The sequence below is a fragment of the Trichosurus vulpecula genome, chromosome 7 (assembly GCF_011100635.1).
Source record: "Trichosurus vulpecula isolate mTriVul1 chromosome 7, mTriVul1.pri, whole genome shotgun sequence".
Lineage (NCBI taxonomy): Eukaryota > Metazoa > Chordata > Mammalia > Diprotodontia > Phalangeridae > Trichosurus > Trichosurus vulpecula.
Genome location: NC_050579.1, coordinates 249,974,184 through 249,987,960, shown reverse-complemented (window position 1 = coordinate 249,987,960; position 13,777 = coordinate 249,974,184). Strand labels below are relative to the sequence as shown.

Below are 13,777 nucleotides of genomic sequence, written 5' to 3'. Positions count from 1 at the left end.
AAGTCAAATTTTCTATTCAGCTCTGGTCTTTTCATCAAGAAAGCTTGAAAGTGCTCTATTTCATTAAAAGTAGTTTTTGCCCTGAAGTATTATACTCAGTTTTGCTGGGTAGGTGACTCTTGGTCTTAAACCTAGCCCCTTGGACCTCTGGAATATCATATTCCAAGCCCTTCATTCCCTTAATGTAGAAGCTGCTAGATCTTGTGTTATCCTGATTATGTTTCCACAATGCTCAAATCGTTTCTTTCTGGCTGCTTGCAATATTTTCTCCTTGACCTGGAACTCTAGAATTTGGCTACAATATTCCTAGGAGTTTTCCTTTTGAGACCTTTTTCAGGTTCAGAGAAGGGAAGGTTGAGGTCCTCCACTAGTATAGTTTTGCTGTCTGTTTCTTCCTGTAACTCTCTTAACTTTTCCTCTAAGAATTTGCCTGCTATAATGCTTGGTGCATATATGTTAAGTAATGGTATTACTTCATTGTCTATGGTGCCTTTTCACAGGATAAAGTTTCCTTCCTTATCTCTTTGAATTAGATCTATCTTTCCTTTTGCTTTGTCTGAGATTAGGATTTCTACCCCTGCTTTTTTTACTTCAGCTGAAGCATAATATATTCTACTCCAGCCTTTTACCTTTACCCTGTGTGTATCCCCCTGTTTCAAATGTGTTTCTTGTAAACAACATGTTGTAGGATGATGGTTTTTAATCCATTCTGCTCTCTGCCTCCATTTTATGGGAGAGTTCATCCCATTCACATTCACAGTTATGACTACTATCTGTGTCTTTCTCTCCATCCTGTTCCCCCCACCCCGTTTATGCTTTTATTTCTCCTTTCTCCTTTCCCTCCCTCAAAAGAGTTTTGCTTTTGACCAGTGCTTCCCTCAATTTTCCCTTCTTACTAGCCCCCCTCCCTTTTCCCTTACTACTTCTTCCCTTCCTTCTAACTATAAACAGTATGTTATTCCCTCCTTGAACCAAATCTTATGAGAGTAAAGCTCAAACAATGCTCTTCTCCTTCCCTTCTTTCCCTCTACTATAATATGTTTTTGTACATTTTCATGGGATGTAATTAGCCCTTTTCTGCCTCCTCCTTCCTGCACCCCTTAATTAGGTTTTTTATCCTCACATCTGTTAATTTATACAGACACCTTCCCTCTCTCTCTCTCTCCATATGTGTGTGTATACATACACACACACACACACACACACACACACACATATGTGTGTATATATATCTTTTAAATGTCACAATAAATGTACCATTCTCAAGATAAACAAGTATCATCCTCCCTTATAGGGATGTAAACAATTTGTCTTTATTGAATAACAAGGTCTTTTTTTCCCCATTTACATTTTTGTGCCTCTCTTGAGTCTTGTATTTGAAGATCAAATTTTCCATTGAGCTCTGGCCTTTTCATCAGGAAGGTCTGGAAGTTCCTTATTTCATTGCGTATCCATCTCTTTGCCTGAAAGATTTTGCTCAGTTTTGCTGGGTAGTTGGTCCTTGGTTGTAGTTCAAGCTCCTTTACCTTATGGGGAATATCATATTCCAGTCCCTCTGATCTTTTAGTGTGGAAGCTGCAAGGTCCTGTGTGATCTTGACTGTAGTTCTGTGATATTTGAATTGTTTCTTTTTGACTGCATTGACTGATAATTCTGGAATTTGGCTGCAATATTCTTTGGAGTTTTCAATTTGGGATCACTTTCAGCAGGTGATTGGTGGATCCTTTCAATGACTATTTTACCCTTTGGTTCTAGAACCTCAGGGAAATATTCCTTGATGATTTCTTGGAAGATACTTTCCAGGCTCTTTTTTTCATCATGGCTTTCCAGTAGACCAATAATTCTTAGATTTTCTTTCCTGGATCTGTTTTTCAGGTCAGTTGTTTTTCCAATGAGATATTTTACATTTTCTTCTATTTTTTATTCTACTTGCCCAATCCTAATTTTTAACGAATTATTTTCTTCTGTCAGCTTTTGTGCCTCCTTTTCCATTTGGCCAATTTTTCCTTTTAAGGAGTTATTTTCTCCAGATAGGTTTTGTACCTCCTTATCCATTTGGCCAGTTTTACTTTTTAAGTAGTTGTTCTCTTCAGTGAAATTCTTTTTCATTTTGTCAATTGTATTTTTAAAATCATTGGTCAATTTTTCATCTACCTCTCTAATTTGGCTTTTTAATTCCTTCTTGAGCCCTTCCAAGAATGCTTTTTTTGCTTAAGACCAGTTCATATTTCCTTTTGAGGTTTCAGATGTGGTAATAGTGTCAATACTGTCCTCTTCTGAATTCGTATTTTGATCTTCCCTGTTCCCATAGTAAGATTCTGTGGTCTTTGCCTTTTTAGTTTGCTTTATCATGGTGATTGCTTTTTTTCTGGATTTTAAAGTGGATCTCTGCCTCTGGGGCACAGGGGGCTCTGTCTCAGTTTTCTGGTGTTAGGAGCTAGGGTCCTGGTTACTGACTTTGTGTGCTGTGGCCTCTAGATTTGTCAGCTAGAAGCTATATAATGCTGCTGCTCACCTGGTGCTAAGCTGGCGCTGGCTGGTGTGTGCAAAGGATCGAGGTCCAATTAAGTGTTCCACTGAAGCTCACAGTGTGAGGTGTTGGGAGGAGTGGTCTGACTGCTGGAAGTCTCCTTTTCCCCTAAGGCTCCCCTGTAGCATGGGTAGTCTCAGCCATCATCTGTGCTGGTGTTTGCCAATCCCCGTGGCTCTGCATAGGCATGCCTGGGATCCTGGTGTTGGTGTTTGCTAGCTCCACCTTGCTGAGTCTCAGGAACTCCCACTGATCTGCTGAGGTGAAGCTTGGTGGGACGCCTCCCATTTTTCACTGGTCCCCTTCAGCCTCATCTCCTTAGCTTGCTGTGCTAAAAGACTGCTATATATACCCTACTTCTGTCTCCCCTATTTCAGGATTTTTCTTTATGATTTACTCTGCCATCATGGCTCCCCGAAGTTCAAGTAGTCACTTTTGAAACATTTAGTCTGTGGGCTGATAGCCCTAGGAGTAGCTGGCGCTGCTGCCACAGGCCCTGCACTCCTCTCACCCAGCTCTGATAGAGTTCTGAGCTGAGAGGTTTGGTAATCGCTACTGCCTCTGATGATTCAAGCCACCAGCCTTGTTCCCACTTCGCTATGGTCAAGTGTGGATTAAGTACTCTGAGCTCTCCCGGCCTGGTGCAGCAGATCCTTCCTGTTGATCTTCTGGACTCTCCTGGGCTGGAAATCTGCCACATTCTGTCTCCTGGTGGATTCTAACACTCTCAAATTTGTTCTGATTCATTTTTTAGAGGTATCTGAAAGATTTTGTGAAAGTGCTCAGCTGTGTCCCAGCTTTCACTCTGCCATCTTAGCTCTGCCCCTTCGATTCTAATTTTCTAGGAGCCATTTTCTTTCTTAAGATTTTGGATTCCCTTTTCCAGTTGCGTGACTTTCTTTTCATAATCTTATTTTTCTTGGATTGTTCTTACTTTTTAAAAAATTTCCTCAATATCTTTTCTTTGATTTTTGAAGTCTATTTTGAGTTCTTCTATGAATTATTTTTGAGTAGGTGACCATGTAACATTACTCTTTGGGGTAGGAGATGTTTTTTTTGATTCACTGTCACACTCTGATACTTAACCCAGGACTTCTCTATTCCCACAATAACTGTCTATGGTTGGGTTCTTTCTCCTTTGTCTGTGCTTTTTAATTTTTAGCACCTTATTATTATGATCACCTCTATTCCTGGGGCGTGGGGATGGTTCCTCTAGTCTCAGGTCCTTCTTACTGGTATTTTTTGAGCTTTGTTCTGGGCCTAACTTCTGCTCTCCTTTCCCCCTCCAAGCCACAGCTAGGCACCCCCAGCCACACTGTGCTGGAAATGCTCTTGCTCCCTGAGAACCCTCCAGTGGCTGTAACCTTTAGTTTTCCCCTCTGTTCTGGAACCAAGCCAAAGACCTCAGCTCTCCTGTAAGTACCCACAGCCAACAACATCCCCACCCCACTGCTTCTACACTCACCATGAATGTGCTGGTTCCTTCTCACCCAGGACCACATCTTGGCAGCACAGCTAGACCTGGTGTTCTTTGTCAGCATAAGTTCGCTTAATCTTTCCCTGCTCAGATGCCTGACACCCCCCACTGTCTGGGAGGTGAAAGTTCCTGTGGCTGAGGTCAAGGATACCTCCCAACCCAGCTTCCTCCAGGCCTTGCCATGCTGTTTGAGCAAAGCTAGCCTGGAATTGTTTACTCTTAGCTCTGGCCAAACCTCCATCCTGGAATCTTTCTTTGGATCTTCTCTGGTTGTCCCAAGAAGACCACTGATCTGCCCCAACTCTTGTTTACTTTTGCCACTGTGCATTCACCCTAAGGTATTATTTTAATCATTCCATTTACTTTGCACACATCTCATATTCACCTGTCTATCTGCATTCATATTTTATTAGCCCAATAGAATGTAAGATCCTTGAGGGAAGGGACTTTTTCATTTTTCTCACGGTATCCCCAGCACCTTTCACAGTGACTGGAACATAGAAAATATTTAATAAATACTTGTTGAATATGATGAAATTAATCAGTAGAGGGAGTTTCTACAGTGGGATTCTTCCCACACACATGTACTTATGAGTCCAGATCCCACCCTACAAAAAATTGATAATAAAAAAGGAGTCATAACATAGCAAGATACACTATGGATGATTTGCCTAGAGCATTTATTGACTTGCCAGCAATCACTGAATCCAAAGAATTAGAAAAGCTCATAGAAGGCATTGGCTCAACTTTCCACCCAAAGGAGAAAAAATACCCTCTACAACATCCCTGGGAAGTGTTTCCATTATTTTGTACAGTGTTTTTTTATCAAAAGACAAAACCCTCTGTTAGTGTTAAGTGACACCCACTGACTCCACATGGTATACTGTAGAGTTACACAGGACAGGGTTAGAGAAAGGACCTGTGATTTCTTTGGCTTAAGTATGTCCCAAAGGAAGAAACTCCCTTTACCAGTTCAGACTAGTAACTTCTGTGCATCATGAAGTCTTAGAAAATTGGAGATTAAAGGACAGGTTGGGAGTCCCACAGATGATACATACAGAGACAGGACTTAGACCTAGGTTTCCCTGACCCCATAGCCAGCTCTCTGTGCATTGTATCTTAAAGTCAAACATAACTAAGTATAAGTAAGACATAATTAAGTATAAGATTTCTACCACAAGAAAGTCCTTAAAATATTTGAGGAAGGCTATAATTTGCCTCCCTAAGGGTTCTCTTTCCCAGAAAAAAATATATCTTAATTCATTCACCATTCACCACCCTCTTCTGAAGATTCCCTAGTTTATCAATATTTCTCTTAGAATGCAATGCCTACAATATAAACAAGATTCCATATATGGTCTAAGAGAGTGTAGTAGGATTATTCCTATTTTTATTTGGATAATATACTACTAACACAACCTAAGATTATAATTGCTTCTTTGGAAGCCACATCACATTGCTACAGGACTAGATGTTATAATAACATGATCTTACTAAGCTAGCTCTAATATTCCCTTATTATTGCTATTTTTATTAATAGGTTGGTGAGAAGTTTCGTGCACGTTCTTTAAAATTCCCTGGCCTTATATCAGGTTGCACTATGGACTGGTTTAGTCGCTGGCCTAGGGAGGCTTTGGTTGCTGTAGCCTCTTATTTCCTTTTGGAATATAATATCGTCTGTTCTCATGAAACTAAAAGACAAGTTGTAGAAACAATGGGCCTTTTTCACGATATGGTTTCAGAAGGCTGTGAAAATTACTTCCAAAGGTAATATTTATGCAAATATGATGGTTAACAGAATCATGAAAAAATATATTGCCACTTAAAAGGAAGAGTCTATTTAGGAATGGAATATACATTCCCATAAATTATACTTCTCATTGATTGAGTACGGATTCCTAGCTGTATTGAAATTCTCTTTGATTTTCTAGTGACAACAGATTAACAATGTAAGATAATTAAACAGGTTTTTTTTAAAGTAACTATGTTGGCCCCCAAATAACAGATGCCTAATGAATCATTTTATTTACTTAAATTTATTTTGAAAATTTGCAAAATAATCGTGTTTGTTTTTTAAAATGTTTTATTTATTTTGCTCTAAGAAATTCACTTTTTTTACATTGCCTTATGCTTGGAGGAAATTTTAATTTTGCTTTCACTCATAAATTATTTCATGTCAAGTACTTAATAAAATAAAATGCAAGTTAACTGAGAGAAACTCACATTCCCTAAGTGTTAGAGATAACTTGAAAATGCTAAGATGTATATCTTACCTCTGTAAAAAATAGAACTCATTCAGAACATAGTATGAAATATTCAAGACTAACAAATGTGAGTCCTTATTCAAAAGCTAAAATTGCCATCCAGAAGTTATCTAGTCTACGTCACTAATAATAGCTAGTTTTGCAATGCCTTAAGGTTTACAAAACTCTTTGGTACTTCAAGTGTGTTATCTCATCTTGTGTAGCCAGTGACATGTCCAGACCATTCTTAATAAATTAAAAAAAATTATCCTACCCTTCAAAAACTCTGTATATAAAGATTTTTTCATCCTCGTGGGTAACAGTAGAGAGACAGGGTCCAAAACCCCATTTTCTGCCTTCAGTTCCACCTTTTACCTCAGACCCTAGGCAAGTCACTTAACCTGGGTATCTCAGCCTCCTCATTTGTGAAATTAAATAAGAACGCTTGCCCTACTTACCTCCCAAGAGTGTGCTGAGATTTAAATGAAATAATAGATATAAAGTATTCTGTAGTTTGAAAATAATCTGTGAATGTCAGCTATTATGATTACTTCTTATATTCACAAAAATTCTAATGCAACCTTCTTAAAACTGTAAGGCTGAAAAGCATTACACGATAAGTAGACTAATTTTATAGAGTTTGGTTTTTTGAACTGGAATTTCTTCTATATGGCAGAAAGCCCTTTTATTTTTTGTTAATAAATTTCATTCTATTTAGTTATAAAATGACTATAGGATGCCTGTGGTTGACTAGTTCAATCAGTTAGAAGCTCATGTAAATGAGATAAAGGTCAAAGGATTAACCTCTTCGAAAAAGGCTACTTTTGGTTCATGGCCACAGCCTACAGCCCTACACACCTTGTGTGCTACTTATTTCCAAGAAGATCTTGAGTGAGAATATGTGGACCACTTAAGAGTCAAAGAGAGTACTAGAAGAGCCATTTATTCTAGAACTCAAGCTCAAAAAAGGAGGTTAAGAACTAACTATATTACCTTTTCAACAAGAATGTCTTCATGGCAATCAGTATAATACAACTTAATAGAAACTCTGATATTTCCCAAAGGATGAATTTTTCCTCAATAATAATAAGTGCATTTTTTATAGAAAAAATCCTAGAAAATCATTAATTTTTTAGAAATACAATTATTTCCTTTTGTTGCTGGTGGTGGTGACCAATTTTTTTTAATGAACCCTCATTATTTTAATATGGTTAAGGACCTCATGAGCTAGAAGTGGCTTTAACCTCTCTAGACCTCTGAGGGGGCCTGGGGCTACCTAGCACAAAATTCTCTCCTTTATTGGAGAAATGACTCAAAAAGTGTATTTTGCTGCCACTGGATCAATGGCATCCCCTTTATAGAAAAAAGAATAACACATTTTTTTTTTTCACCATGGAAAATAGTAATGACTTCTTCTCATCTGTCTAGGTCATTGATATTTGTACCAACTCAGTGGTAGTGAAACTTGTGACCTCAGGAAGTCTAGCCCTCATCTTTAGCCCTCTGCACTCAAAGGAGCAGAACAGAAGTGTGTAATGACCAGTGATAAGCTATACCTCAGAGATTCAGGGAGAAGGATGCATTTTTTTATGGTAAAAAGCAGGGTTTCTCAAAGTTTTTGGACTCAGGATTCCTTTAGGATCTTAAAAATGATTGAGAACTTTCCCCAAAGAGTTGTTCTTTGTGTTTGTTATATCTATAGATATTCACTATATGAGAAATAAAAAAGTTTTAATATTATTATGAAGATAGTTTTGACCTCAGGAATATTGAATCATATTTTGGGGACCTATTGGGCTAAAGGATTATTGAAGGTCAGCAGCCAAAATAATCTGCCACAAGTGGAAAAAAAGTGAAAACAAGAAATAATAATAAGTTGTTCAGGGGGATAAGATCATCAGTTGAATTAAGATAAAATGAATGGTAATAATAATGATGATGATGGTATATCAAAAGTGTGAAAAGTTCACACTAAAATGATAGACATAAATATAATTTTATATATTGTACTTTTTAGGTATAGGCGAAGAGCACATGTGACACCCAAATCTTATCTCTCTTTTGTAAATGGCTATAAAAATATCTATGCTGAAAAGTTGAAATACATTAATGATCAAGCTGAACGAATGAACATAGGTAAGAACGCTAGTCTGTTTAGAGAAAAGTTCCTGCTCTTTGGGTGAAGTTCTGGTTGAAAATCCCTTGTGCATCAGGTTGGGATTCATATTCTAAATGGCTTTATTAGTGGGATGCTCTTAACATGTGTTCTTTATTTATAACAAAACTCTAGGCTATTATTTAAATTAGAGCAACAAGAAAGTTCAACTTCTAAGCCATTTCTCCTACCCTCAAAAGTAATGATACAAGGCAGGGTTCATTATGACTTTGTGGCCAAAAATTCATAAGCACCAGTCCTGCAGTTCACAAAGTGTTCATTAAAGTGGGATCCTAGGTTCACAGGTAGAAAGTATCTCAGAGGGTATCAAGTCTAATTCCTTATTTTACTTATGAAAAAAACTGAAGCTCAAAGAGTCTTGTCTAAGATGACACAGGTAAGAAATGACAGAGGCAGGACTGGAACCTAGGTCCTCTTACTCCCAAGACAGTACTCTTTCCATTGTATTTGAATTCATTTATATTTTTTGTTGGCAGTTTGATATGGCTAAGTGCTTGATAGCTCTAACTAAAATTCAGGCAAAAGGAAAAAAATGAAATTGAAGTGTCCTGGAAAGAGGACAGGGGTGGAGCCAAGATGGTAGAGAAAAGGCAGGGACTCACCTCTGCTCTCCCAAATTCCCCTCCAGACACAACTTTAAATAATACCTCAAAATTAATTCTGTAGCAACTGAACCAACAAAACGACAAGGTGAAACTATTTTCCAACCTAGTACAATTTAGAAAGTTGGCAAGAAAGGTCCATTGCACCATGGTGAGAGTGGAGCTCAGTCAATGCAGGCTGCACCAGTGCAGGCCACACCCCAGCAAACAAACAGCAGACCTGAGGGTAACTGAATCAGAGGCAGCTGGTGGGTTTCTCAGTCCACAGATCGTAAGGGGGTCAGAGGGACACTGTAGGGGTCTCTTTACTGGTACTGGATGCAAGACCCTGTTGCATTGCCTATACTTGGATCTGGGTCGCAGTCCCAGGGTAGCAAAACAGAGCTTGCAGCTACAGGGGAGTGGGACCCTGGTCACAGTTCCAGGGCAGAAAAAAGTGCTTGTGTTTTCTCACAGATCGGAGAGCACAGGCTAGGAGAGTAGTAAATACATCTATTCTTAGATCATACCACTTTGAAAGAACTGACAACTTATACAGCCCCTCCCCACCCCAACAACTATCTCTGAAAATAGCTACAAAAAAGACCTCAAGCTTGGGACTGTGTCTCCTCCACTCTGGGAAGCTAAAAGTTAAGAAATAAGCTGGAAAAAAGGAAAGAACAAAAAGCAGGAACCTGACCATAGAAAGTTACTGTGGTGACAGGGAAGATTAAAACACAAACTCAGAAGAAGACAACAAAGTCAAAACTGCTACACTCAAAGTCTCAAAAAAATGTGACTTGGTCTCAGGTCCAAAAAGTATTTCTGGAAGCACTCAAAAAGGCTTTTAAAAAATCAAATGAGAGGTAGAGGAAAAATTAGGGGAAAAAATGAGAGTGATGTAAGAAAATTATGAAAAAAGTCAACAGCTTGATAAAGAAGACACAGAATTGTACTGAAGAAAATAACACCTTTGAAAACAGAATAGGCCAAATGCTAAAAGAGGCACAAAAATCCTGTGGGAATTGGCCCTGTGGGAAAAGATGTACAAAAATTCAATGAAGAAAAGAACTCCTTAAAAAGTAGAATTGAGCAAGTGGAAGCTAATGACTCCATGAGACACCAAGAAACAATAAAATAAAACCCCCCAAAATGAAAAAAATTGAAATATTTCATTGGAAAAACAACTAACCTGGAAAAGAGATCAAGGAGACAGAACTTAAGAATTATTGGACTACCTGAAAGCCACAATCAAACAAAGAGCCTAGACATCACCTTTCAAGAAATTATCAAGAAAAACTTCCCTTACAGTCTAGAACCATAGGGTAACATAGAAATTGAAAGATTCCACTGATCACCTCCTGAAAGAAACCCCAAAATGAAAACTCCCAGGAATAGTGTAGCCAAATTCCAAAGCTCACAGGTCAAGGAGAAAATACTACAAGCATCCAGAAAGAAACAATTTAAATATTATAGAGCCACAGACAATATAACACAAGATTTAGCAGCTTCTAGAATAAAGGATCAAAGTGCTTGGAATATGATATTTCTGGAAGGCAAAGGGTCTAGGATTACAACCAAGAATCACATACCCAACAAAACTAGTATAATCCTTTGGGGGAAAAATTGACATTCAATGAAAGAGAGGACTTTCAAGGATTCCTGGTGAAAAGCCAAGAGCTGAATAGAAAATTTGACTTTCAGATATAAGACTAAAGAGAAGCATAAAAAGGTAAACAGAAAAAAGGAATCATAAGTGATCCAATAAAGTTAAACTATTTACATTCCTACATGGGAAGATGACGCTTGTAGTTCCTAAGAACTTTATCATTATTATTAGGGCAATTAGAAGAAGTATATATAGAGGGTACAGGTATGAGTTGAATATAGTGGGATGATATAAAAAATGAAGGGGTGATAAAAAAGGAATTCACCAGTAGAAAGGTAAAAGGAGGTGTAGAATGGGGCAAATTATCTCACACAAAAGAGACACAAAAAAGCTTTTACAGTGAAGGGGAAGATGGGGAAAGTGGAGAGAAATGCTTAAACCTTACTCACATAGGAATTGGCTCAAAGAGGGAATAACATACACTCATTTGTGTATAGAAATCTATCTTACCCTTCATAAAAGTAGAAGGGGAAGCAGGGGGAATGGAGGAGGAGGTAGTCCGAAGAAAATACTTTTGAGAATGGACAGGGTGAAAGGAGAGAGAGTAAGATTAATTGGGGGGGAGGAAATAGGATGGAGGGAAATGCAGAATAATCATTATAACTGTGGAAAAAATTTTATAGCAAGTTTCTCTAGTAAAGCCCTCATTTCTCAAATATGTAGAGATTTGAGTCAAATTTATAAAAGAGCAAGCCATTCTCCAATTAATAAATGGTCAAAGAATTTAAACAGGCAGTTTTCAGGCATAGTAATTGAAGCTATCAATAGTCATATAAAAAAATGCTCTAAATCACTATTGATTCGAGAAATAAGAATTACAACAAATCTGAGGTACCACCCTGTGCCTATCAGATTGGCTAATATGACATAAAAGGAAAATGATAAATGTTAGAGTGATGTGGGGAAATTGTGGCACATGCACTGTTGGTGTTATGAACTGATTGAACCATTCTAGAGAATAATTTGGAACTATGCCCAAAGGGCTATAAAACCATGCATACCTATAAAACCCAGCAATACTACTACTAGGTCTGTATCCCAAAGAGATTTTTTTAGAGGAAAAGGACTAGGGCAGTTAGGTGGCCCTGGAGTCAGGAGGACCCGAGTTCAAATCTGGCCTCAGACACTTGACACACTTACTAGCTGTGTGACCTTGGGAAAGTCACTTAACCCAAATTGCCTTCCCTTCTCCTCTCCAAAAAAAGAGAAGAAGGACCTATATGTACAAAAATATTTCTGGTAGCTCTTTTTGTGGTGGCAAAGAATTTAAAATGGATGGGATGCCCATCAGTTGGGGAATGACTGAACAATTTGTGCTATATGATTGCAATGGAATGCTATCTCCATTCAGCTACCAAAGTGATTTTTTTCTCAAACACAAGTCTGATCTGATCACTCCCCTCTCCTACTTGATAAACTCCAGGGGCTTCCTGTTGCTTCTATGAGCAAATACAAGATGCTCTGTTGGGCTCTTTATAACCTAGTCTCTCCTACCTTTTCAATCATCTTATACCTTACTCCCCAACGTGTGCTGTTTAATTCAGTGACACTGGCCTCTTGGCTATTGCACAAGCAAGACGCATGATCCCTAGGCTCTGAGCATTCTCTCTGGCCGTTCCCCATGACTCAAATGGAAGTGATTCAGTTTCCTGAAATGGCGCTGGTATACTGTCCAGGTTTCACAGGCATAAAACAATGAGGTCAGCACAATGACTCTATAGACCTTGGTAGTCAGTCTAATACCTCTTCTCTCCCATACTTTCCTTTGGAGCCTCCCAAACACTGAGCTAGCTCTGGCAATGTGTGCATCAACCTCATTATGAATGTGTACATCCCTGGAAAGTATACTACCAAGGTAAGTAAACTTATCTACAGCATTCAGAACTTCTCCATTGCTGTAACTGATGGTTCCACATATGGGTGGTGTGGTGGTGGCTGATGGAGTACCTGTGTTTTCTTGGTTATAGAGAGCGCTACTCCGATAGTTTTTGTTTCTATGTTCATTATTTCCTGTTTATCCTGTATATAGCTTGTTTGGGGCAGCTAGGTTAGGTTGTGTGGTGGAAAGAGTGCAGAGTCTAGAGTCAGAACACTCATCTTCTGAGTTCAAATCTGGCTTCAGACACTTACTAGCTGTGTGAGCCTGAGCAAGTCACATAATCTTGTTTGCTGCAGTTCCTCATCTCTAAAATGAGCTGGAGAAGGAGAGAGCAAACCACTCTAGTATCTTTGCCAAGAAAACATAGAGTTGGACATTACTGAAAAACAACAATGAATTGTGTGTTTTGTATACTTTGTTTACATGTTGTCTCCCTCAATAAATTGTAAGCTCCTCAAAGACAGGGACTGTCTTTGGCTTCATTTTGTATCCCCAGTACTTAGCACAGTACCCTGCACATAGTAGGCATTTAATAAATGTTTATTGAGTTAAATTGGCTTAGGGTGAGTCATGCTTTTATTCTGTGCCTTGTGGAATGTGGAAACCCAGCAAATAAACAAATACAAAATGTCCTTTGCCATTCTACTTTTTTATTTGACAATGACAGAGTAGAATATATGACTCAGGAGTATTGTATAAATTGTCCTCCTGGTTCTGCTCAACTTCACTCTGTATCAATTCTTACAAGCCTTCCCAAATTTCTGTGAAACTACTCTTTTTATCATTGTTTATAGCATAATGATATTCTATTACATTCATATACCACAGTTTGTTCAGCCATTCACTAATTAATGGGTACTTCTTAGAACTGCTATAATGATTTTTGTATGCATGGGTCTTTTTCATAACCTCTTTAGTTAATCTCTTTGAGGTGTAGGCCTAGTAGTGGTACCACTGGATCAGAGTACGTACAATTTAATAACTTTTTGGTTATAGTTCCAAATTGCTTTCCAGAATGACCAGACCAATCCATAGCTCTAGCAACAGTTCACAAATGTACCTTTTTTCCTGCATCCCTTCCAACATTTATCTTTTGTCAATTTTGCCAATCTTATGGGCCCTTCCTACCTTTCCAGGCTTCCTACAACTTATTCCTCTCCAATCCAGTGACACAAACTTCCTTGTTGTTCTTCCAAAATAAGGCTCCATCTCCCAACTCTCA

At 38.4% G+C, this 13,777-nt stretch overlaps 1 protein-coding gene across 1 annotated transcript in view; it reads left to right on the top strand.

Annotated features, from left to right (window-relative positions):
• The window catches only part of DNAH8 (dynein axonemal heavy chain 8), a 504,073-nt gene that overhangs the window by 326,998 nt on the left and 163,298 nt on the right, over positions 1 to 13,777 (top strand). Inside the window, exons 64-65 of the mRNA XM_036768363.1 lie at positions 5,548 to 5,774; positions 8,268 to 8,386. Of these exons, the coding sequence (XP_036624258.1) occupies positions 5,548 to 5,774; positions 8,268 to 8,386 (346 nt within the window). The remainder of the gene's footprint in view (positions 1 to 5,547; positions 5,775 to 8,267; positions 8,387 to 13,777) is intronic.